The 26,782-nt window shown below is 36.7% G+C and overlaps 1 protein-coding gene across 8 annotated transcripts in view; it reads right to left on the bottom strand.

Moving 5' to 3' along the window:
- Window positions 1-26,782, bottom strand: part of DPH5 (diphthamide biosynthesis 5) — a 53,892-nt gene that overhangs the window by 19,564 nt on the left and 7,546 nt on the right. For 7 of the 8 annotated variants that reach the window (XM_029946660.1, XM_029946659.1, XM_029946658.1 and 4 more), the window contains exons 3-8: window positions 25,907-26,031; window positions 18,297-18,405; window positions 7,718-7,838; window positions 4,859-4,898; window positions 3,071-3,174; window positions 609-828 (exon numbers count right to left, since the gene is read on the bottom strand). In XM_029946660.1, coding sequence (XP_029802520.1) covers window positions 609-828; window positions 3,071-3,174; window positions 4,859-4,898; window positions 7,718-7,838; window positions 18,297-18,405; window positions 25,907-26,031 — 719 coding nt within the window. Of the gene's footprint in view, window positions 1-32; window positions 829-3,070; window positions 3,175-4,858; window positions 4,899-7,717; window positions 7,839-18,296; window positions 18,406-25,906; window positions 26,032-26,782 lie in introns of those variants that run through there. The other variant, XM_029946661.1, reaches the window with a different exon arrangement.

Genomic DNA, 26,782 nt, shown 5'->3' with positions numbered 1-26,782 from the left:
GATGCTATTTAAAACCAAACAGCAACTGTACATGGCTGGCTGAACATTTATAATTCAACAATTATATAACCTCCAAAATACAGCAGAATATGAACCACATAATCAGGATGTCAGCTAAACAATTCAGAAGGATGTCATTTTGTGGCATGTGCTCACGGAGCTTGAAGAAAGTAGGACTGCTGGGTGGTGCTTACTCTTCCCACCTCTGTTTATAGCACTAATACCGACTACTGTCAGGACAACTCATCTTGTGGTCCGCACACTGACTTTTTAAGAAAGAAGAAAAGTTCCACATTGTATAAACTCATTTCATAAGTAAAAACTACTTTTAAATAACTCTATGACTATCTCTCCACAAGTTTTCAGGCTTGGTCTGCTCCGTGTGTGCATCCCCCCAAATCACCAAACCAGCAGCAACAACTGATGATGTCCCAAGGGACAAAACTCACTGCCACAGGAATCCAAGTATTACTGAGTCACGATCTTTCTTCTTGGTCACTTGCTTTATGACTATTAGGTACACTAAAAGAATTGTTCATTATACAAATATGGGTATGTGCATGTATGACTGAAATTAACAGCTAACAACAGAAAATGTCTATGCTTACAGTCCATCGATGCTTGTGGATTCTGTGCCATTTTCTGATATGGAAAACAGACTTAGCATCTCCACCTCCAGTGGATGCATGTTGTCTCCAGTGATGATTAAGGAGTGTAATGGTCCTCCCAAGTCCACAGTACACATCTGCTGCAAAGTGCCTGCTGCAATTTTCTGGTCCTCAGCTCCAACCCTGGCCAAGCCAACACAGAGTGTCTTCTCGGTGACTGCTATTAAGAAGAAGAAAAACATACCGCCATTCAAATCGGCAAATGGATTATCCTGTCCAACGTTAAAACTAACATTAGTACCAAAAGTACATTTAAAGAACCCCTGAATATCTTAAATCTCCTTATTTATTATAGATCAATTATCTATTGATTTACCTAAAGCTTTTCTAAATTACATGCACTTCCTGACATATAAAGTGGTTCTTCCTAACTTTACCCTTTTAGGATTCCAAACAAAGGCTTGCCTTAGTTTAAGTTTTCAGGATCTGATGAACAATTGCCAATATCCACACTCTTTATGGCTGATTAGCATTTGTCCTTTTTAAAATGTTTATTTATTTTGAGAGAGAAAGAGAACACATGCACATGAGCAGGGGAGGGGCAGAGAGAGAGGGAGACAGAGAATCCCAAGCAGGCTCTGCTCGGTCAGCACAGAGCCTGATGCAGGGCTTGAACTTACAAACTGTGAGATCATGACCTGAGCGATATTTTAAAATTTTTTAAATTTACTTATTTTGAGAAAGAAAGAAAGTGAGTTAAGATTGGGGAAGGGGCAGAGAGAGAGAAAAAGAGAAAATCCCAAGCAGGCTCTATGCTCAATGTGGTGCCTGACACAGGTTGATCTCACGAAATGTTAGATCATGATCTGAGGTGAAATCAAGAGTTGGACACTTAACTAACATACCACCCAGGCGCCCCCAAACCTGCCTATATTTTTAAGAAATTGCCTGATATATGTTCACAGTGACCAAGATACACTAGAAAAACAGGGGAGTATGAGATCAATACACAGATTTGAGTTTTTCTTGGCCACCTAATCAGCTAGGTCAAACTTCAGCTTTTTAAAATTTTTTTAAAACATAATACTATCTTTTAAAAAATTTTTTTTTCTTTTACAGTTTATTTATTTTTTGAGACAGAGACAGAACATGAATGCGGGAGGGGCAGAGAGAGAGGGAGACACAGAATCTGAAGCAGCCTCCAGGCTCTGAGCTGTCAGTACAGAGCCAGGTGTGGGGCTCGAACCCATAACATGAGATCATGACCTGAGCCGATTTCGGCTGCTTAACCGACTGAGCCACCCAGGCGCCCCAATACTATCTTTCTTAAATGGCAGTTGTAAGGGATAAGATAATTGACATTAAAGTATTTGATAAATTACAGAGCCCTTAACAAATAATGGGCATAATGACATTACTTATGCTTTTAAATGATTACCTTTTCATGGTTCTGTTTAGTTGGGAAAGATGTCCTGAGTGAACAATGATCAAAATGGGGCAAATGATGGGCACCTGGGGTGGCTCAGTTGGTGAAGCATCTCACTCTTGATTTCAGCCCAGGGCATGTTCTCACAGTTTGTGAGTTCAAGCCCCGAGTCAGGCTCCACACTGGCAGAGCCTGCTTGGGATTCTCTGTCTCCCTCTCTCTGTCCTTTCTTTGCTTGCTATCTCTCTCTTGCTCTCAAAGAAATACATTTTTAAAAAATGGAGCAATGATATCTACGAGGACAAGCAGGCATGCAAGCTTAGGTTTACAAAATTATGGATATGGAATACCCTTACAAATTACTTGTTTCATGACTTTAATGAGGCCTAGTTATGAGAAAAAAATAAGCAATAGTCATTCAAGAATCTCTTCATGTGTCTTTTCTATCAAGAGATAGATGCTCAAAGGCAGTAACTTAGAACAGAATATATGAACAAATTCTTTTAAAAACTCTCAATAAAGATATACTGATGATAAACATTTTATTACATACCACATATTGTGTCTAGATATTATGAATATAAGGATAAATTCTCTTGTTTTTATCCTGCGGAAACTACTCCTAGTCTCAGGGTGGACAAAGAGAAAAAGCAGAATAAATATATTTTTGCAGGATAGATCTTACCATAGATATAGGCTAAACAGGAAGTTCTGCATTTTGCCTATTTATATTTAACATATTTACATTAAATCTGATTTACAGTTAATCTGTGGAAAATCCTCACTTTTTTGAACGGTATTCATGTTCCTAGGAAGAACTCCATTATTTTTCCTTCAGTACTATATTCAGCCTATGAAATTTAGGTGAAAACTGGAAGAAAAAAAATGAAAAGAAAAAAAGACAAGAAAAAGTACTATGCAAACGCTCTGACCCTCGCTTCAGTAGTGGGGTGTGTGTGTGTGTGAAGTTACATCATGCGCACATCTCGGTACAACAGTAGGAGAACGTGAGAACCCTTTCAGGGCCTTCGAGTACCTGGTTCTTCTCCTCGGATTCGGTGATTCTGAACAATCTCCAGAAGTTGCTGGGCTGCTTGGTTTACAGTCATATACCGAGGAGGTTCATAGATCTTCCTGCCCCTGTAAATATAAAACTAGATGCCACTGTTCTTAGCCATGAAATTACAGAATACATTTTAATGCAATTATTCCCCCAGGAATACTCAAGTACCACAGTCCACGTTCTGTTTGAAGCATTCACAACGTTACCCATTTAAGTGTACACTAAAGCATGAATACCATAATTGTTTAAGTTTAAGCTTTTTTCATTGTTCCATTTCACTGTCCTCTGATCTCACAGAAATGCTAGCAGAAATAAAAGTCTAATAACTTAGTGAAAAATGTCTAAATCAAAGTTACTTTTATTTAAAGTGATACCCTAGGCAAAAATAGTTCGAATTAAGTATCAATTTGTTCTAGATCCTAGCTTTATCAGGTTCTATCATGTTCATTTTTATTACCATGTTTAAACCACATTCCTCTTTTCACTTCTTCCTCTAAGAAAAGTAAACTAAAGTGGTAAATATCTGAAAATCTTGGAGGGTAGATATGTTCACTTCTGACACCTACCATGCCTACCATGCCTGCCCAATGATCTTAAGAAAAATAGTGCTTTCGTAGCTTACAAAGCAGTTCATACAGACTATTTTACTAACTCTCAAAAATATTCTCAAAGTCAGCACTGTCCAAGAGAAATATAATGGAAACCACAAACATAGTTTTAAATTTTCTAGTAGTCATATTAACAAAAGTAAAAAAAAAAAAAAAAAAAAAAAGGCAAAGTTTTCACAGTACTATTTTACCCAATATAGTCACAATGTTGCATTTCAACATTAACTCCTATAACAATTATTAAGGAGATTATTTTTGTACTAAGTTTTTGACATCTGGTGTCTCATGGCATTAATTAATTCAAATGTTAAATTTTCACTGGAAACAAATAATCTATATTTAAATTTCATAAAATTTATGGTTGTAAAAGTAGATTTACACAGTGAAGTTCTTTCAAATATACTTTTCCAATAACTAAACTTAGTATTTTTATTAATTAAAATTAAATTATAAATTCAGGGGGCGCCTGGGTGGCTCAGTCGGTGAAGCCTCCGGCTTCGGCTCAGGTCAGATCTCACATTCGTGGGTTCGAGCCCCGCGTCGGGTTCTGTGCTGACAGCTAGCTCAGAGCCTGGAGCCTGCTTCCGATTCTGTATCTCCCTCTCTCTCTGACCCTCCCCCTTTCATGCTCTGTCTCTGTATCAAAAATAAATAAAAATATTAAAAAATAAATAAATAAATTATAAATTCAGTTCCTCAATTACATTAGCAATATTTCAAGTGCTCATTAGTTATATGTGGGTAGCATTTACTGTACCGTACACTGCCTCGATAAGCAAAAAAAAAAAAAAAAAAAGATTCTACACTCATTACACATAGGAGGAAAAGAAACGGAAGTAACTTGCCTAAGGGCACAGAACCAGAGGCAGATTCAGGACTCAAATCTCTCTTCTGACTCCCAATGCAGTAATTCACACCACAAATATTTAGAGTGCCTGTGAGGTGCCAACCACTGTCACAGTACTGGATCTAGGAGATCTATTGCTATTTCCACCCTATCACACTGCTTATCACTTTATATGATGAGGCGATTAATTTTTACCTGTTAATGAAAGCTGATTTTCAACAATCTTTAGAACTCATGTCCTTTAAGTAAAATGTATTCTACAAGGAATTAAAAACAGATATAAGCATTATCAGAATAAGAACTTACTTGATTAGATTTTCCAAAGACTGCTCCTTTATTTTGATGTCTGTAGGAAGTGAAAAATAGTTCTCTTTTAATTAACTACTTTATCCAAAACCCTGTATGTAAACTTCAGTTGAGTCATTTAAATTTGGGGGAAGCATTTTTCTCAGGTCTCCAAAATATTCATTTCAGAGCTCATGACAGTCTTCCGTCACACTTGGATCTAGCTACTTTTTTATAGAAATATAGAGAAGAATGGACGCTCGTGGTATGTAAAGGTCATTAGTTAGAAAACAAACATGAGGTTGGCCCTGAGACCATCCTGAAAGGATCTAACTTCCTCTTGGAAAAGAAGACACAGGAAGGCGTTAGATAAATATTGGCATATACACTACCTAACAGCTAATCAAAATCACTGTGTTCATTTCTACTAGCTGGGGACTGCACACACCCAACTGAGAAGTCTTATGTTCACATGCTGTACCTATTTTTCAGGTACTGGAATGTACGCTTTAATGTATATAACAGAAGAAAATTCTCACCACATTTTGAAAAGAAATCTTTGCTTTCTTGTGAATGGTTAAGACATGCCTAGTAACTTATAAAGAAACTCTTTAATACCAAATACTCATACTTTCAGCAGAGCTTTCCCAAGCACTGACTGGCAGGTCTGGGGCTACCACAAAGGCCAGGACGCACACAGTCTCTGCTCTCATGAAGCTTGAAATTGCAAGTGTCACAAATACTTGATTTTTTTATACTTTTTAATCACTGATGCTCAGCCAAACAGTCTGGTAAAAGGTAAAAAAGCATGATCACTCTACATCCTCACAGGAACTCAGTATACAACAGCAAGAGCAACAGCTGCTTCCTGTTCCACGTGCTGAAAACAAACGGTTCGGCCAAAGTCTGCTTTTGCAAAAATAAATACAGTGCAACTGAAGGGTCTTTTTGATAGATTGCAAAAATAAATACAGTGCAACTGAAGGGTCTTTTTGATAGATTTCTACTGCTTTCCTAACCAATGACCAAAGTTTTTCTTATAAAGGAGACGAAAGAGTTCCCTAGGAAAATACAGCAGAGGATAAGCCCTTCTAAGTATTTGTAAATGTTCTTCAAACGAGCGGTGAATGTACTTTTCAGGCTCGAAGTATCATTATTTAATTTTTCCACTTGTCTACCAAATATAAGAAAAAATGCGTATTAGTTATTCAAAATGGCCCACTGTACAATTAACAGTGTGCATCAACTTAGACTTCCTTTACATGGTATCTGTAAGATTTTTAAAAATTCAACACATTCATTTAGTTCATTCATCTTGAGGTTCTGAAAAGTTGTGATATTAAAGTTTTTAGTTTAATATTTTAACTTTTTAAATGATCTGCTCTACAGAACCCGGCTTTAAATATGAAGAGGGTTGGGGAGGATTTTTACAGGCAAATGCTTTTTGATCAAACATAAGGCTGCATTATGAAATATTTCATCTCAAGCCAGACCATTCTTACTACTTCTCCCTTGTCCTCACACAGGCCATAAACATCCCTTTCTATTTCTACTTGCTACAAGGTAAGAGTCTCCTTTTTACGTTAGTGCTAGCATCTTGCATAAGGCAAAGCACCCAGGAGACATTCCATCAATGTCTACTGAATAAATATATTCATGTGGCTCTACCACCACCCACATGCCAGCCCGTCCTAAACTTCCCCTTAAGTAACATAAGCCCCAACTCCTTCACAAGCCTATGTTAACTTCCCCTCAAAAGCTCGCTGTTCTCTGAAATACCTATATGGTTATTACCATATTTTGTTAATCTTTAATTACATCATATATATCTGGCCTTTTCAAGTAAATTTAAAATTCTCTGTAGTTTCCTAACAGGGTATATTCTCACTAGTCCCTCCAGGATCTGGAACACAGCAGGCATTCAAGAAATATATACATTAATTCAAATGATGAGCATTCCAGATGATTAAATAATGAGATCTATGGTCGGAGGATTTGAAATCATGGTACCTTATACTTCACACCTTGTTCCTGTTTTTGTTAATGGAGCAAGGAAGATACATTGTTTAGCCTTGTTTGTCTTTTCCAAGGAAAGCCAAGGAAAGGGGCAGCTCTTAGAGAATTCAAGAGCCAAAGTTCTGGTTTGTCCTTCCTGCCTCTTCATACAACAGAATTTAATTGTTCTTGAAACTTTTGTGTACATAACAACTAAATTTCAAAACCCTGAGGGCAGGACCCATGTCTAGTACTTCTTAATATTCCAAAAAACCCTAACTCTACCATGGGCATAAAGTACAGCATGATATAGTAAAAAGCTGAGAATGATAGGCTATCTGGATTCTACCAAATCTGCCACCAATAAACTGGGTGACACAGTGGGAAAATGATTAAATATCTCTGGGCCTCAACTGCATCTGTAAAATGGGCTTCAATAAGATGATCTCCAGAGTCTCTCTCAGAGTTGTAATTCTGGGATTCTGATCACATCAATACTGTAGTCTTCAAAGACTATCTCTAAGAAAACAAAGGATGACGCTTGATCAGAATAAGTGCTTAATATGGGTCTGCTGAACTAGAGTAAACTGACAAGAACAGGGTCTTGATGGATAAAAGGGTAAGATAATAGAATGCTGGAGCGGATCCATTAGGGAATTAGAAGGGAGCAGGATGACCCATGGTCTGCACAAGGGAACAGCCATGTGGTATTTGGAGCAGAAAACGCTGTTTCCCTGAGAGTAAGGGAAGTGTGGGCACGCAGAGCAGCTTAGAGCAGGTCCTTCCTTAACCTCCAGCTAGTTATGCCAGAACAGCTTTACCCGAACACAAAATCACAATGAGAACAGACAGCTCCACACTTTAGGGAAACCCCAAAGCCCTCACCTAGTAAGCATAATGTGTGCATGCCGTTTTGTCTGTTCTTCTTCACTTTGTCAAAGAAGCTTTCTGGTCTCCAAGTGTCTGTCCAGAAAACAATAGAAACCGTCTCTCCAAACTTATACAACTAGAAAAAGTAAAAACATTAATTAGTGATAGAGCAATTCACTACTTACTATTTCAAAGATAACCAAAATGAAAAGTGAGAACCAGACTTGATATGGATTGGGGATCAAATTTGTCAAAAAATAAATATTTCCTTTGGTCCACAGCAGCTGGTGTCTCTCTGAAGCCCTCTGCGAGAATGCTCCTAGTAGTTGAGCATTCTGAATACCTACATACTCAATTTATGGTTATGTAGTTGCTAAAATTACTGAAACAGAACCCAGAAGGAAATAAAGACTTCTGAGCAGTCATAGCAGTGACTATTCACTAGGTTAATTTTATTATCCTCACTCTACATATGAGAGCAGCAAAGCTCAGAACATCAAGCTGATCTGCTTAGGTCACACAGCTAGTAAGTAACGAAAAAGACTCAAACTGAAGTCCAAGAAATGCTCCTTCCCAGGACGCCAGCTCAGGACAATTCAGACATTGTGTATTCCCTGCAGCTGTTTCTCAAAGCCTACCCCCTTACTTTACCCACGATTTGATTCCTCACTACAGAATTCAATGAAGGTCTGCCCAAACCGCCTCCTTTCCCAAGTGGCCCACCCACCCCACTTGACCATCACACAACCTGCTTGCTTCACTCCAGCTTGCTTCCCGTCTGGCTGCACAGTTCACTTAAGTGAGCCCAACTCCACATCTCATGTTAAGAAAATTCAGTTCTGAATCCTGGTTCTGCAACCTGTTAGCTGTGTAACATTGCTGCTCCTAAGTCTTGATCTCTAAAATAGGGATAGTAAAAACACACTGTCCTTCCTACTCAAAGGGTTGTAAATGTGTAAGAAGTTACTCAAACTGTGAAGTAATATGCCAAATCAGTTCTTATCTAGCCACTACACAAAGGACGATTAAATTCAAAGACTTAAAACATGGTAAAACTAAAGTTCTTATGTAAAGATGCAATCATTCAATTTAAACAGTGTTTGAAAGAATTTATAATAGAGCTGGGAAAGCACAAGACTCGGGAAATCAAATCTAGGCCTCTGCTGCAAACTGTGCACAGGGCAGTATCGGACTTCTAAGCCCAACGCTTTTCACTTTTCAAATGAAGAACCGGTCTGCAGAAGGGAGCATCATCCTGAGGCTTCTCAAGTCAGTTTTCAAAAGCAGCTGCAAGAGGTAACGGGAGGCTGAAAGAACAGAAATAGAAAAGCTGGGGCATTCAGGGCCCTCTATCCCTCCATCCCTAGGAAAGCTCAAATCTGGTTCCTCACATGGCCACAACTTCCAACTTACCTACCAATACGCTTTATTCCTAAGGTCTACTTGGAAACTGTAAAAAGGCGTACGGAAGCCATGCCATCCCCTGGCAAATTCTCAGATCAGTCTAGAAAGACCCATGTTATGGCAGGAATTCTAAGTTATGAATCTTCTTGCCACATCTAATAAGGTTTCTCAGTGGAAAATGCATCCAGCTGATGAGTTCCAATGTGGGACTCCTGGAATACATTCACCCAAGCTTTGAGGAACAGGCGTAGCCCTGCTGGGGTGGGGGTTCTACTATTGTTATTGTTTTATGAAAGGCAAATTTATCTAAGAAATATTTATTCTAGATCATCCACTATGCACCATGCATTATGCTATGCACAGGTGTAAAGTGAGAAGCCAACCAGAGCTCTGGCCCTCATGGAAAATGCAGCCTTGCGTAACCCTCACGGAGCAGGCAAGAGCTCTGAAGTCATGGCTCTGGTCCTTAATAGATGGGTACCCATGGACAAGTAACCTTGCTGACTTCAAGAGAACTCCCCGGGAAACGTGTATAACTACAAACCCAATAATGTGCTTCTTTAAAGGATTAAATGACATAAAGTATGTAGAATGCCTAGTACATCACACACAGTAAAAACAATAAATGTTAGGGATTTGATGATATAATGTTTATAACAACGATATAAAAATCTTCTAAAATGCTGTCTTGCTATAATCCAACTGCTTTCCCTACTAGAGTGAGCTCAAAATTATTACCAAATATTTGAAGCTATGTTTATGATTTAATTCTGACAAGTTCAACTGTTTACATTCTAAAAAGAATTTTTGGCATCTCTGATCAGATTCTGAAATATCAGTATTACTCTGTAAAAAGTAAAACTATTGAGGTTAAAGAAAATTACATAAGCGACTATATATAAACACTCTAAGTGGGCCTTCAGTATTTTAACAGTCATGGAAATGTACTCATGAAGGTAACTTCTTCATCCAGAAAGAAAGGGATAGAGGATTTCAGAGAGAATTGAGATGCTGGTCACATATAAACACTAGCTGCAGCATGCTGTGGAGAAGCTTCCTGGAATTGTCTAATTTGGGGGATTAAAAGAAAGCCTCACATAAGCGCTACTTTCTAGGACCCTGATTTATAGACTGTAACCATTCCCAGGGCTGTGCTGCAAACTTCTTCAATGAATTCGGGAACATTATGCAAAGAGTTTCACCATTTAAGATGTCAGTCCCTCAAAGAACAGAAAGATCAGTGCTGTGTTTCACAATCCAACGACTTACCAGTAAACCATAAAAGAAACTGGAGTAAAACAGTGTCAAGAACGGAGGCTGCAGAAGTCTGAGCACTGTCTTATATGTGTTTGCCTTTGTACTGTGATTGTTTTCCCCCAAAACAGTACTGATGCAAATCTAAATTTAGAGACCACAAAAAGAGCTGTTTTCTAAGAACAGGCCTTTTGTTTGTTTGTTTGTTAGAATCTGAAGCAAGTTATAAAGAAAGTAGTTTATCCAACTTGATACTGGATCATGTTTCTTTCTGTTGAAGATAAAAACTCAAAATGATCTAATTGACAATATAAAGCAGTATCTAGTTAAAGTGAGAAGATGCACAAGAAAAATATTAGGTAGCAAATAAGAATTCTGAAAAATGAGATATAGACCGTACTGAAAGAGTTCAGCATTACTCCCACTTGGAAACACCTGAAGAAAACTTCTGAAGACAGGATACACACTGGACCTTGAAGGGTGGAAAAGATGGAGGAAGTTGGTCATGGGGGAAGAACAAGATGGCAGGAACAACCTAACGGAGGTGGGAACTGTTGGGCAACATTTAGCATGGCATTAAGCAATTATCCAGAAATAGTTATTGCCCGCCTTGCCTCTAACACGTGTCTCTTGATTCCTGACAGCTTTACCAAGTGCCAATTCCTGTCAATGTCAACTCTATGATTTATCTAGAACTGATTTCATTTCTTTTCTCACTACCTTACTTTGAGTCCTTAATGCCATTTGCCTGAATGACCTTAATAATCTTCTAACTCATCTCACTGCCACCAATGTTTACTTCCTTTCAGAAGCACAAACACTTTGTAAAATCCATTTTTGTAATTAGGACTTAATACTTTTGTCATTCTATATCAAATAAAAAATAGTTTGTGCCTGGGTGGCTCAGCTGGTCGAGTGTCTGAACCTTAATGTTGCTTCGGGTCTCGATCCTGTGGTTATGGGATCCAGCCTCACATCGGGCTCTGAGCCGACAGCGTGAGTCTGCCTGGGATGCTCCCTCCCCTCTTTCTGCGCCCTGCCTCAAAACCAACACTAACAAAAACAGTTTGTGATTTTTAAGTTAAAAAATATCTTCTCTATACACAGAAAAATCAGAAAATTTAACTTGCTGTTAAGAACTCTGTGAAGCCTCACATGTAACTTTTATACATAAACATAAATCCTAAATCAGATCACTTAAGTCTGAAAACTGAGCCAGCAAAAATGTCAAAATATGCACCACAAACCACATAATCAAGAGTTACTGGTTTTCTATAGAGAACACTAATCTTGGAGTTGGTTTTTTTAAATCTCCAAATGCATTTTGCTTAACATTTATATAATACTGGTTTTGCTGACACTAAGAAAGATTATGCACACGCCCAATATATTACAAGGTACATAAAGTTGAAGACAAAAGAGCTACAAAACTTACATTATCACACATAAATTAGAGAATCCACGTATGAATTAAATGGAAAGAATTATAACTTAAAGCACATAATTCCAAAAATGAACCAATTTGGGCTGGGATGGGAAGGGTAAGTAAATAAATAAGCAAGTCAACTCAGCAAATATTTGTTGCATATTGATTATATGCTTTGGCACTGCAATGAAGTGCAATGGAAGATGTGAAGATGAGTAAATCAAGAAGTTTATGTGCCCAACACAGAAACATAAAGTAACTGAAAATTCTCTACAGGATGAAGGTTTACCAGGATTGTGCAAGTAGAAGAATGGTACAATCACATCGCAATTTAAAACTAAAATTATTAAGTGGAAAAGAAGATGGCTATTAAAATATTGATTAAAAACAGTCACAGTGGAAATGGAAAGAAAAGCATTTTTTTTAATGTTTTATTTATTTTTGATACAGAGAGAGACAGAGCATGAGAGGGGGAGGGACAGAGAGAGAAGGAGACACAGAACCGGAAGCAGGCTCCAGGCTCTGAGCTAGCTGTCAGCATAGAGCCTGACATGGGGCTCGAACCCACGAACGTGAGATCTGACCTGAGCCGAAGCCGGAGGCCTAACCGTCTGAGCCACCCAGGCACCCCAAGAAAAACATTTTTAATATGCCCATGATTCTGCAGGTGGTCAAAATAATTCTAAAGTGACTAAAAGAACAGGAAGCTTCCTTAGATGCGTTCTTCTACGTGTAGAGTGTGGATCCCCTCATTACCTAGGTTAGTGTTCACTGTACAGGTTAGACTCTGCCATTTCTATATTAGTCCCTAGACAACAATGAAATCAACTCAATGCTTTTGAAAACTAACAGTAAGAACTACTACAAGGTCAAAACAATGCTGATTATCAGAATGAGTGTTGTGTTATGAAAAAAAGGAAGGAAATGAGTTGTTACTTTTTATAAGTAATATACATATTTTCCAAAGTAGAAATGTATTATATAAAGAGAGGAACATATGGCAATAATCAAGGTCACTCATGCAACAGCCAGAGAAAGTGGAAGCATTTCATGATGAGAAAATGATACAATCTTTTCCCTGAAGTCAGCCACAACTGATAATGCAGTTTTTATGCAGAAATCATTGCTACCTGGTTTCACTGAACTATCTCACTTATCTGTCCTTTTAAAAATGTCTCATAACCATTTTAGTCACCAAATTTTTAAAAAGAATCATTTTATCACACAAATAACTACAAGAAATGAGAAATACCACATAAAGTGTGCCAGGATTTGTAATTTCTTCTTTCTTCAGCCTGTCACCTTCAGGTCAATGTATCCGCGTTAAGAATTGAATAAAAAAACTGAAAGAGAGGCACCTGGGTTGCTCAACTGGTTAAGTGTCCAACTTTTGATTTCGGTTCAGGTCATGTTCTTACAACTCATGTGATTGAGTCCTGTGTAGGATCTGTGCTGATAGGGTGGATGAAGCCTGCTTGGAATTCTCAGTTTCTCTCTTTCTCTGCCCCTCCCCTGCACATGCCCCTCCCCTGCTCATGCCCAAAATACAAATGTCACAAGTGTTCAAAATATTTGTCACTTAGAAATTTCAAATAACATGATTTTAAAGTATACATGTTTATAATTAATATTTGAATTGGGAAAAATCCAAAGATTTATTCAGTGAAAATTTGAGCATCTAATGTAGCTTGGTCAAGGTAACCTTTGCCTGAAGTTAGAAAACAGGCCAGGTTTTTTTGGCTTCCAAATCTAGAGGATATTAAAGTTGATCTTGTTCAGTATTCTCCAAACTTTTTAGTGCCAAATCTTTTTTCCAAACAAATTCTTAAATAGAACGTAAATAGAGTTAAAAGATCAAGACGCCCTTGGGATTTATTCATTATTGTTTATTCATTATTGTTTGGTCTCAAGTACTTCATTTTCTGCAGAATCGCTGAAGCGGTTTCATAAATTGGAAAACACTCGGAAAACCATGGGTCATGTCCAATACTCCTCCCTGTCCCCACCTCATCCCCTCCCTTACAAGTAGGAAACCTGAGATCCAGAGAAGTCAGAGGACTCCTTAGTTACTACCTGAACAAAAGTAAAACCAAGAACTTTTAATTTGCAATTAAACTCAACCTTTTCCATGATAACTTCCCCTTTACCAGTTCTACCCAATAGATAGTCTGTTTTTACCCAACATATTTCTTCTCAGTCTTGTGTTAACGAATCTGTAGGTCGCCAAGGTTTCAGTGGTATGTAAGTATGTATGGATTCATTGGTATGTGTGTGTACTTCTATGATACCTTGAAGATTCCAAAGTGCTTTCATGACTCTCTTTAACTGTACAGTTCTCTCTGTTGGGTATGTATTTACCTTACTGTTCCTTTAGCAAACCTCTTATAATTCATTTTTTAAACCACTTTATTGATATATAACATACATAACATTCACCCATTCCAAGTGTCCATTCAATGATTTTTTGGTAAACTTAGCAAACTGTGCAACCACTACATGTAGTTTTAGAAAATCTTTATCACTTCAATCAGATTCCATATGTCCGTCTGTAAGTGATGTCTGTTCTCAACCCCAGCTCCAGCCAACCACTAACTACTACTTTCTGTCTTTACAGATTTGCTTTTTCTGGACATTTCATATAAACAAAATCCTACAATATATGGTTTTCTGTGTCAAGCTTCTTACACTTAAGATACATATAATTAAGATCTATGACAGGACTACTAATTATTCACAAGACAAAAGCAAAGATTTCAGAGTCTGTAAGTAAATTAGATCTAATGACACTCTTCTACATGATCAATTCACTATGCATAAAATCCAAATGCCTGATGTTGGATTAGAGAGCCTCGTGATCCAACCCGATCCACCTATCTGACCTCTGATCACCTTTCTCCTGCCTGCTACTCTCCAATAAGCCCTTCTTTCGTTCCTTCAATGATCCAAAGTCATTTCCACTTTAAAGTCTTCATACAAAGACTCTGACTGGAATATGCTCATTCTTTCTTGATTCATATCTAATCTTAAATAACACCATCTTAGAAAGGCCTCCTTTGACAACCCAACTACAACAGAGACCCAGCCAAATCTCTAACATATATCAGTCTACTTGAATTTCTTATACTTTCCACTACCTGACATTTATTTTCTTGTTGTTATTGCCTCTCCTTCCTACTAGAATGTAAGCTCTTTGAAAGCAGAGACCATATTAGACAGGTTTATCAGCGTATCCAAAGGCACTAAGTAGGCCAACAATAGACAAATAATATTTGTTGAATAAATGGATCACTAAACCACTTACTGATGTTTAACCTGGTAGCCTATTTAATACATAATCGATTTAACAAGAAAAATTTTCATAGGAATATGGGGTTTGCAATAAAAAACTGTATTTTATTAAGCCTGTAATAGAATGTGTATCAACTGGTTTTGTGGGTTTTGAAGTGTTAGTCTATGCACCTACTCACCTTCATTAATACTGATATCAAGAATCTAGTTAATAAACTACAAAGTTAATAAAAAATACTCAATGATGGATTCTGAGCTCTCTATGCTGCTTTAGAAAACAATGATAAGATAGTTCAAAAGGGGCTAACAAACTGACAGGCTTAAAAAAAAGTCTGTGCCCATTTCCAGGTTAGGAATTTCCAGGTTAGGAATGCTACTCTTTAACTAAAGGTAAAAATGTTGCAAAACATATACTGTTCAGGTCTGTCACATTACCCCAAACAGTACTTCTGTTCAAATAACTTAATGGCTGTTTTTGAACTCATGGGAAAGCTTTCACAGAGATGACAGAATCTCTTTCGAAAGTGGTGCCCACTTCCCTTTTAAAAAATTGAGAAAGAGAGCATGGCTAGGTAGCCTGTTAACATTCTACATTTAGCAAACGTATTTCTGGAAACTGAAATCTACTTTTCCAATTATGCCATGCTTAAAAAAAAAAAGACAGCACAGTTCATTAACTTTCTAAGAAAGTTTTTATTTGTCTAGGTTGGTGATTCTCAAATGTAGGAGCAGCTTCAGCATCACCTGAGACTTTGCTAGAAATGCAAATTCTTAGACCCCTACCCCCACCCCAGATCTACTATATCTGAAAATCTCAGGGGACGGCCAGCAATCTCTTTTATAAGCCCTCTAGGTAATTCTCATGAATACTGAAGTACCACTCGTGTAGGCTACTGTTTTTCCCATAAATGCTAACCCAAATACTTAGAAGAAAAAGAGCAGCTACTATAAGGAAGGGGACTTTGAAAACGTTATGTATTATGCAGGATATCCATACATTTGTTTTAAAAGGTAAAAATGACATAAATATATGACTGTATTTTTAATGCCTTTTATCTTAGAACACTGGGCAAAAGTTATCAATAATTACCTTTTTCTCCTGGAATATAAATAACTTGGGTGGTACAAAAAGTATGCTTTCATAGAGATTTCATCAAATACCTAAGAGAGAACCTAAAAAGGCACTTCCTGTTTTTCACACTAGTTAAGTCATTTTCATACCCAGATTAGAGAATAGAACCAAGATGGGGAAACAATCCTTTGTAGCTGCCCAGAAAAATCCTATATAAAAATGAGAAAGCTTAATTGTTAAAAATAATCTTTGTAATGTGGATATGATCTTAAGGGCTTATATGAAGACTGTCAATTCTGAGTAAATTTCCTCTCAAATACCTTCATCTATTTCAAACATGAGAACAGTAAACTGTACCTTTTTATCAGTCTAGAAGATCAGAAAAAGGACAAGGTCACCCTAATTTAGTTCTTGCCAGTCTGAATAATAGTTATGCATGTGATAAACACAAAAATCTTTTTAAAAGTTTAATGCTTGGAAAGAAGCAAAAAGTTTGAAAGATAAGTTATGATAATTTAGACCACAACATGATGGAAAAGAGCTAGGTAACTTTCCTCACCAGAAATCAAAATAAAGCCAATATGAAAAATATATACTCCATTAGCTTAAGGTTTATTACACGTCTTGTCTATCACATGATTAATTTATCCCTCTCTTTTATTCCTTTCTCCTGGCAGCCATCAGTTCCTAAAAAATAGATTGTCTACAAGAATGCTGGACTATGTATGAATCAAGAAACTCCATTCACTTACTCCCAACACAGAAATGTTCAGGAGGGTTTTGAAAAGTGTAAAAAAGAGGGGTGCCTGGGGGCTCAGTCAAACATCGGACTCTTCATCTCAGCTCAGTTCTTGATCTCATGGTTCAGGAGACACAGCCCCGCCTCCTTGAAATTCTCCCCCCCCTCAGCCCCACCCTTGCATGAGCACAGGTGCATGAGCACTCTCTTTCTTTCAAAATTAACAAACTTTTTTTAAAAAGTGCAAAAAGACCTTGATTTGGCAAAGTTATTTTTAAGTATGCATTTTATTAGAAAACAAAAGAGAGCAAAATTCTTTGCCAATTTAAACATAATAACTAAGAGCAAGTGATGAATACTAAAAGGTGAATCATTTATACCTTTTCTCTGATTCTTCAGAACCAAAGGCAATATTTCTGATATGATTGGCTAGCATGTCAATTAAATTGAGATACTCCTCCTAGGTAATGTAGAAAATAAAGACACCTCTAAAGCTACAGACACAAAATGGTATCCAATGCAAATGTATCTTCTTATTGTAAATATCTACTTTAAATGATGCTTTCCAGGAAGACACACTGGGGATACCTCACTTCATAGATTCTAAGATGTACTTTTTTTTTCTGTTAAAATATATCCGAAATAGGAATATGTCGTAACAAGGAATTAAGTCTTAAAACTGCTATCGGTCATAAGCAGTCATAGTTGCCATAGATCATATATGTGTGAATATCAGAACATAAATATCAAACTTTAGCAGCTTGGAAAAAAACCCAGATATAGTTATGGAGCATTCTTTTAACCCCTCAGAACTAAGACTGACCAACTTTACACTGCAATAATTACAAAGGTGGCTTAAAAGCCTAGTATCACTGGCTTTTGGCCCTTTTACAGATTACTTTAAAAAATGCTGTAACACAATGCTCATGATGGGACAGAAAATAATGCCATATGGAAAAACATACATCAGCAATGCAGAGTAAGTTATTTGGAAGAATGTGGAAGGCTTTAGGAATACATAACCAATTTAATTAGATTAAATTTCCCTGGTTTTGTATGCAAACGTTGGATATAAGATTAAAGTCTGTCTGTAGCTAATTTCAGTGGTCTATTCAAAGGAGAAAAAAAAGATCTAAGTTCTAGGGAAATAGTATAATATGGTATTATTTAAAAATTATATTATAATTTAGTATAGTTTATAAATTTATAAAATAGTACAATTTAGTATAGTATAGTTTAAAAATTATAATTTAGTATAATTATCATATAGTCTAATTTAAAAATTTAGTACATGCTAATATATTACATAAAATAATATCATCTTATAATTCATGAAATATAACAAAATCTACCTGTAATTTGTAGTATTCTGAAACACTACCGTTAAAGAAAAACATCTTTGCAGTGTTACCTGTAAACCACAGCAGCCTACAGCATTCATTATGGAAGCGTTGTGGATCACTCGGTAAGAGATTCCCAGTTTTGTTGCTCTCAGAATAAGATCGCTGTGTGTGGTAGCCCTGTAATGAGAAAAGATCAGGTTGGATTAAAGTAACACTGACTTTTTAAGACAGTGAAGGTATATTTCATGAGCTCAAGTCAATCAAAGGGTTATGGGGGCTGCTCTTCCTCAATCTGGGGGCTTTCTGACGAGGAAAGTGTGAAGTCTACACATGCCCTTCACAGGGCTAACCTGCACTTGTTACCCTTCTAGAGCAACCTTGGTAGCTACAGAGAGAAAGGGAAGTTTTACTTACTCTTTTGTCCCTTTAATACCTGCAAACACATCCATGGAATGGAAGTTCAGCAAGTGAACTCCCAAGCAGCAATTCTCAAACCTTTGGGTCTTAGGACCCCTTTAAACTCTTAAAATGACTGCCCTGAGTTCTTAACGATGGCACGACCTGACTTACTCTATGATTTCTGCTCTACTTTGAAGGTTTCTCTGTTTGTATTTTGAAATACTACAGAGCAGATGACACAGAACATTTTTGTAGCCTGTCGATTTTTGCCTTTATATTAGGGTTCTATCTGACATAATCATAGTTGCATTTTCCATCTGTCTAGCAGTGATTTTATTTATAACTGTTTTCAGTCTGGTTACCGTATATAACTGTATGTGTGCACGTGTATGTGAGTACATATTCTGCCTGTTTTCTTTCCTTTGTTGAGAGAAATCTAATGATTATGATAAGATAGACTTTGGTGGAGAGAATATATGTAAATATAAGTATGGATACTGTGAAATGTAACCCCACATCAATTTAGAACTGCATTATTAAAAACCTTTTTTCCCCTGGATGAAAACTCCAGGTCCTACTGGGGAAAGCAACATTAGCATGTTTGAGAAACTACATAGAAACCAGCAGATCCTGTCAACTGGTCAATGCATACCAAGTAGGAAGATCAAGGGCTTTCACCCCATGAGGCAGTCAGAAACAGATTAACAAATGCCCACCAGGGAAGCCCGTTTGTAATCACACATAAAATAAAAACTAGTATGAAAAAAAATCATTAATTTGATTTAGAGCAAGCTTTTAAAAAACAATATGACAGTTATAAAGAATGTTTTTAATATCATCTTCAACAGGAATTTACTCCTTAACACTGAGATTAAGGAAAACTGAATTAGTTACTTGGTGAGTTATTTGAATAGATGAGCAGAAAGAAACCTGGTTTAAAACTGCACCTCTCTTTACTGCAACTTCATTTAAAATGACCAGATGTGGTTGGTATACTACGAAGATTTAATGACCTGACAAAGTGATTTGATTTTGTGAACGTGCCATAAATGTGATTAAATGAGTCCCTCAGATTTCTGCTATGAAAAATTGGTATTTTATCATCATGATTACCCAAATTATATTGCTTCCTGCAAAAGAAAAAATTCGTTTGAAACACAGGCTTAAACCATTATACTGGACATTCCTTCTAGTCGAGGAATCATGAAAATGCTTCATTTTGGTGACTGGAAAAGTATATGTGGTGTGTGTGTGTGTGTGTGTATAATATGTACATACATATACACATACGATTTTGGACAGAGCCATGTGCCCAAAAATAGTAATAAATTTATCTTAATAATATTCTTCTTACTTGGAATTGCTCTGAAAGCAATTTCAAATGAAATTCAAGAGTATTCTTATCAATGGATTAAATAAAATAAAGAACATAAAAGGGACCAATTTGAATGTATAAGACTTGGTATGTTTATTTTAAATTTTATTTTTTAATAATGTTAATTCGCAGATACAGTACCACCACATTTGACAGTGCTATGGCTTGTGATCTGAAAGTTCACTAACATTTGTAATGATCTGGTGAAAGTGATGTTCTCATAAACTACTGGAAGCATTATAAATTGGTATAGTCCTTGTGAAAAGTAATTTGACAATATATGCTCGAAAATATCCATGTTCAAAACTTTTGATTTTTTTTTTTTGTATTATAAACTGATTCCAGAGAAAAAAAGAAAATCTAAAATGTACGGATGAGAGAATTGAAGGAGGGGGAAAAGGGTACATATATGTTAATCCATACATGGCAGCTTTATTTACCTTGGAGAAATAAATGGACTAATGATACATTGACATTTATTGGATAGTTACTAGATGCCAAGCACATTCCATTGCATGGAATGGAAAAAAAATCAAATGACCTACATTAAACCAAATGGAAGACAAATCAAAAAAGATATGTTTTTATGTATTTGTATGCCATAAAGGGAAAAGCACACAGCATAAAAATAAAGAAAGTATGTGTTCATGGCTTATAAAATATATACAGCTACAGAGCATACTGAAATAAAGAATGGAATAACAAAATACAATCACCACTAAAATTTGTTTAATCATGCCCAAAATTCTTTATGGGGATAGAAAGCTTAAGACTGTCCTCTCTCACATGACTAAGTCAGATCTATCCATGTACAATTTTTTTTAGTCATTTACATTCTTTATATGATTTATTTCCACATTCTTATCAATAACCTGGATAAAAGGGAAAAATGAAAACTGTATCAAATGACTTAACTGACTCTCAACTACCTTCTTCCAGAATTTAAGAGTGGATGATGGTGATGGCTGCACAAGTGTGAATGTACTTAATGTCACTGAACTGCACACTGAAAGATGGTTCAAGTGGCTAATGTTATATAAACTTTACTACAATTAAAAAAATTTTAGAATAAACAATTTGAGATTAAGTACTTCTCAAAGTTTTTATTCAGATAAGTAGAAAGGGGCTTAAAAATAAATAATTTTTGTTGTACATAAGGAAGAATTTCAGTGCTTTGTCACATTCTGTATTCCCTTTCCGGTTTATTCATTTAACACACACAAATCCTAAGTCTTCAAGGCCCAATTAAAATGTACACATTTCCCACCATCCCAACTCCAATATCTCAATAGTAATCCAGTGGGTAAATGAAAAAGAGCTATGGTAATTATTATACAAATCTGTACATAAGGTTATACATGATTATTAGTCAATGACAGCAAATTAACTGCCCAGGAGTTAAAAAAGACAAAAAAAAAATGGGCTCTCATTCTTGAATAAAATAATGGAGGATTCACAAAAACGTGGCATCTGAGCTGGGTCTTATAAAATCTACTATTTTACTGAGTAGTTGGGGATGACTACAGTTGACACTGTGGTATAGTGAATCTGAAAGTTGTTAAGAGTTGTTAAGATTCTAAGATTTCTCATCACAAGGAAAAAAACAGTTTTTTTCTTTCTTTTTTGTATGATGGATATTACCTAAACTTACTGAGGTACTCAATTCACAATATACATGAGTCAAGTCATTTCACTGTTTACCTTAAGCTTACAGTGCTGTATGTCAATTAAACGTCAATAAATTAGGAATAAAAGAAACAAACTGGCAAGAAAAGTCTATTTTAAGGAAAAAGCATGAGTAGCAAAGACATGGTAGATGAATACTGCAAAAACACTTATGGAATGGCAAAACTATACAATTTGACTCTAGCATAGTAAAAGAAAAAAAAAAAAAACCAGTAACCAAAGGAGAAAGTAGATAGACTATTAAAAGATCTAGGCCACGAAGTCAACTTCAATGACTACTGAAGGTTTTGGAGCAGGGCAGTAACAGCATCGAGGCACTCCCTCTCGGAATCAATTTTTCATTTACGTGGAATTCTCCCTTCCACCCCCTAAGCCCCACTGACCTCCTCCACAAATTCCACCTCCTGAATTCTACCCAGACCCAGCTCAAGCACCAAGTCCTCCAGAAAACCACCATGGACTAACTCCAAACTCTGTGCCTTTTAATTTACGCTTTTCTATCCTCATCCTGGACCCAGTCTTTCAGCAGTGTACCAGAGTCAACCACTCTTTCTTCTCCATTCTTTTTTTCTTGGCTTTAATGACAACACACTCTCTCGGTTTTCTTCTTCCTCTGGCTCTTGACAGATCACAAAATGCAAGTTTCCTAGGCTTGATCCTAGGTCTTCCTTTCTTCCCCTTGTTCTTTCCTGAAGTGATTTCACCCATTTCTCTAGCTTTAAACACCATCTCTTGGAGCGCCTGGGTGGCTCAGTCAGTTGAGCGTCCAGCTTCGGCTCAGGTCATGACCTCACGGTTCATGGGTTTGAGCCCCGCATCGGGCTCTGTGCTGACAGCAGCTCAGAGCCTGGAGCCTGCTTCTGATTGTGTCTCCCTCTCTCTCTGACCCTCCCCTGCTCGCACTGTCTCTGTCTCTCAAAAATAAATAAAAACCACAAAAAACTTTTTTAAAAAATAAAAATAAAAAAATAAACACCATCTCTCTCTCTCGCCCCACCCCATACATACTCATGAATTCTAAAGCCACATATCCAAGATAATCCCTTCTCCCTTGAGCTCCAGCAGCAGATATCAAATTGCCTATGTGATATCTCAAATTTAAAACATTTCCAGAAATAATTCTTGTTTTCCCCAATTATTTTCCCTACAAGTTTTCATCATTTCAAGAACTGGCACCATCAACTACTCAGTCACTAAAGCCCAAATTCTGGAAAACTTGCTTTTTTTCTTTTCCTCACCTACTACATAATACTGGCATTCTTCCTTCTAAATTTTTCCCCGTTTGTCTTTTTCTTTCTTCTACCAGAGCCACCCTGCCTCCCTAAATCCATTCATGCAAGCACTTAGAATGATCGTTTAAGAATGTCAATCAAACTGTGATTCTTTCCTCCTTAAAATCCACCAAAGGTTTGCCAGAAAAGATGGAACAAAACCCCTAACCCCCTCCAAGGCCTTATGAGATCTGGGTCCCACCTACTTCTTTAGCTCCTTCTCAGTCCCCATCCCCCACCCACTCGAGGCACTTTGGCCTTCCAGGTCCTTGAATGCATTCTTGCTGTTTCTTCTGCTTACAATGCTCTTCCCTTCTGCTATTCCTCTTGTTTTTCAGATAAATATTACCTCAACAAAAAGGATTTTCCTTATACCCTGCACAAATTAGTCAATATCCTGTTAGTCCTTATTTTTTCTTCCTTGACAAGCCTATCAAAATTTTAAATTTGTTTTTTCTTTCATTGATGTCAGCCTCCCTACTAAACTGTAACGCCCGTGTTTTATCATCTAACATATGTGCAGTATGTAGGTAAGCCTGTCATGAGACAGGTACTCCAAAGATACTTGCTGAATGGATAAAAGTCCAAGATATGCCTTGTCTTCCTTTGTGACCCCCGGCAAAATATTAAGCAACTCTTTCTATTAATATTTAATTGATATCTACTATCATGTGAGGGAATCTAGGGAGATACCATTGTGACAGACAGCCTACAAATCTAAAAGGTAGAGGTATATATTTATTAAAAAAATACATTGTGAGGCATGTATGAAAACTCTTACGAACAATATTTCAGCAGTTAGAAACAGACAGAACTTCTGATCAGGGTAATAAAAGACTGCATCACTGAGAATGTCATGTCTGAGTTAAGCTTCAAAAGATGGCTGGACTTCCGACAATCAGAAATATATCAAAGGGTATTAAAGATGAAGGGAAGAGTCTGAAGAGATGTACAGAATGAGACAGCAAGATGATGGAGGACGAGCAAGCTGGTTGGCATGAGTGTGGGCCAGCCAGTAGAGCAGGGCCCGGATACAGGGAGAAGGGCGGGCTACACAGTGCCTTTCCCATCTGGCCAATGGAGAGAGCTCATAACTCTCACTGTGAGCTCAAATGAGATTTTCAAATTGTGGTTTCACAAACATAAATTTGACTACAACATAGGTAATGAATTAAGAGTCTGCACCTGGACCAGACATAAGGCTACTATATTCAACTAGGGAATAAAAAGATATAAAAATTTTGGATAAAAAAATGAAAGGTCAAAAGCAGAGCTTCTCTAACTAGTGAAAGGGCAATACTTTAAGTTCTAAATGGTCATGGAACAATAGTTTTATAAAATGCAATCAAAATTAATGATCAGGAAAATAAAATATAAACTACAAAATATAAGCTGCAAATTTTTATTATGAGTTTCCACAGACATAGAATTACTTTTTTTTTAATTTTTTAATGTTTTTATTTATTTTAGAGAGAGAGAGAGAGAGAGAGAGAGAGAGAGAGAGAGAGAAAGCGTGAGCAGGGGAGGGTCAAAGGGAGAGAGAGACACAGAATCTGAAGCAGGCTCCAGGTTCTGAGCTGTCAGCACAGAGCCCGATACGGGGCTCGAATCCATGAAGCATGAGATCATGACCTGAGCTGAAGTCGGACGCTTAACTGACTGAGCCACCCAGTTGCCCCAAATTACTTCTAAAAATTGTTATAAATTTCTAAATGTTTACTCTCAATTTCTGTAGTTCTCATCATGGACTAGTACATTTGTAGACTGACTCCAGTCTGTAAACCTCATGTAAACAGCACTGGTTTATTGGACTTTGTCAGTGACTGGATGCCATGAAAGTCAAAAGTGACTCTGAGATTGCTCTTGGAGGACTGTAAGAATTGTGATACCATCAAGTAAGAAAGTGAGGTAAGTTCAGAAGATGTCAATATAAAAAATATGGAATTTTGGCAGGAGTCCAGTACAATAATGAGAAAATCCTATTCCAAGGCATTTTATATACAGATTTTTTCATCACATTTATTTTTATTTTACTATTTTGCGGCTAAAAAAATAAAGGAAAAATAGGTATTGCTAATTTGGAGGAAGACTTACTTTTCTAGAAAACAATGTGAGAGGCTAAAACAAACTATTTGTTATTTTTAAATGTGTGATTCCAATGTCATTTGCAACCAAGTATAATAAGGAAACATAACCTCCGGCACACCACACTGATTCAAATTACTTTTTTTTGACAGACACATGCACATGTAACTCCATTCTTTTTGAAAAACATCCTTGGTGGTGAGTTCATAGTGATTTAATTGTCCTTATGTTCCTTAAATCTGTGACATAAATCTTGGGTCACCAGCTGGAGACAAAGAACTCCTCTGTTTGGCTTGACATTAGAGATTGATGATGCTTGACCAGACAAGTAGAAACTCATCTTTTTAGTAATGGGGAAAGAACAGAGCTCCCACGGGATATAAGAAATTGAAATCCGAGGCTTGACAGATTTTTAAATTCAAGGCAAGCAAAGTGACAATATTGCTAAATATGAAGTGATTAAAAAAAAAAGCTTAAGACAAAGGAACAGGAGATGCTTGCAATTTACCTGCAAAATAAATGGTAGGTATAACTCTTGATAATATAATCCACTTATTAACAATGACATACCAGGTAAGTAATGTGATGTCCTAAGTTATCTTGTAACAGCATAGCAAAAGCAATGATACAATTTTCGAAGACCCTTAATAACCAATGTAAGAGTGACATATGATGACATACTTATCAAGCAGATTTTCTTCATTAATCTCAAAGATAATGAAAGTTTATGAGATTTTAGAGCCTACATAAACTGAGTCCTTTATTTGGTGGTGGCAAGTAAAAGGTTTTAAATAGAATAATTCTTACCGATTAAAATAAAAAAGGCAAATAATTAAAATTCAAAATACCTGCTTTGACTTACCCAAATGGATCACCAACCACAAGGAATGCAACATCACAGATATCGGCATCCTTTAAGATATTATCTGCCTCTTGTTCCACTTCTTCTCTATCAGCAAGAATCAATTTTCTTCCATAAAACTCCTCCTACAGATTTAAGTCCAATATCAAAATGAGACAGCAGATGACTATTTACACACACACACACACACACACACACACACACACACACACACACCAATCTTTGTCTGGAGCTGGTGCAAATTTTGGCAACCATCCAGACATAGATCACTGAATAGGACTCATCAGTGAGCTAGCACTCTGTAACATGTTGCAATTAAACCCTGTCTTTGGGGCTATGTTAATATCCCAAGAGGAGGTGGACTTCCGAACATCTGAGACTTTCTGCATTTTAAATTTAATCTCTCAATCTGAGTCTAATTGACTAGCAGAAGCTGTAGAATGAACAGAGAACATGTTTGTATGAGCCTTATTTCATAAATATACTAATAAAAATAACATTAAATAATAATTATAAACATACATGGTAATTTGGATTTTATTAAATTTTCCATAGGAAAACCTATAGGACACTGGCTAAAATAAAAGATAACTTCAATGAGAAATAATAGAAAATTAAGATTTAGTATTCACAGAACCAGCAAACATTCCTATATAATTGCAGGAAAGACTGAAAACTGTATTTCTGAGGAGCCTGGATTAGTCAGTTGAGTGTGAGACTCTTGGTTTTGGCTTGGGTCATGATCCTAGAATCATGGGATCAAGCCTCACTCGGGCTCTGTGCTGAGCATGGAGCCTGCCTAAGATTCTCTCTCTCTCCCTCTGCACCTCTTTCCCACTCATTCTCCCTCTCTAAACTAAAAAATAATAATAATAA

This window comes from Suricata suricatta, chromosome 8 (assembly GCF_006229205.1).
Source record: "Suricata suricatta isolate VVHF042 chromosome 8, meerkat_22Aug2017_6uvM2_HiC, whole genome shotgun sequence".
Lineage (NCBI taxonomy): Eukaryota > Metazoa > Chordata > Mammalia > Carnivora > Herpestidae > Suricata > Suricata suricatta.
This window is presented reverse-complemented; position numbering and strand designations above follow the sequence as displayed.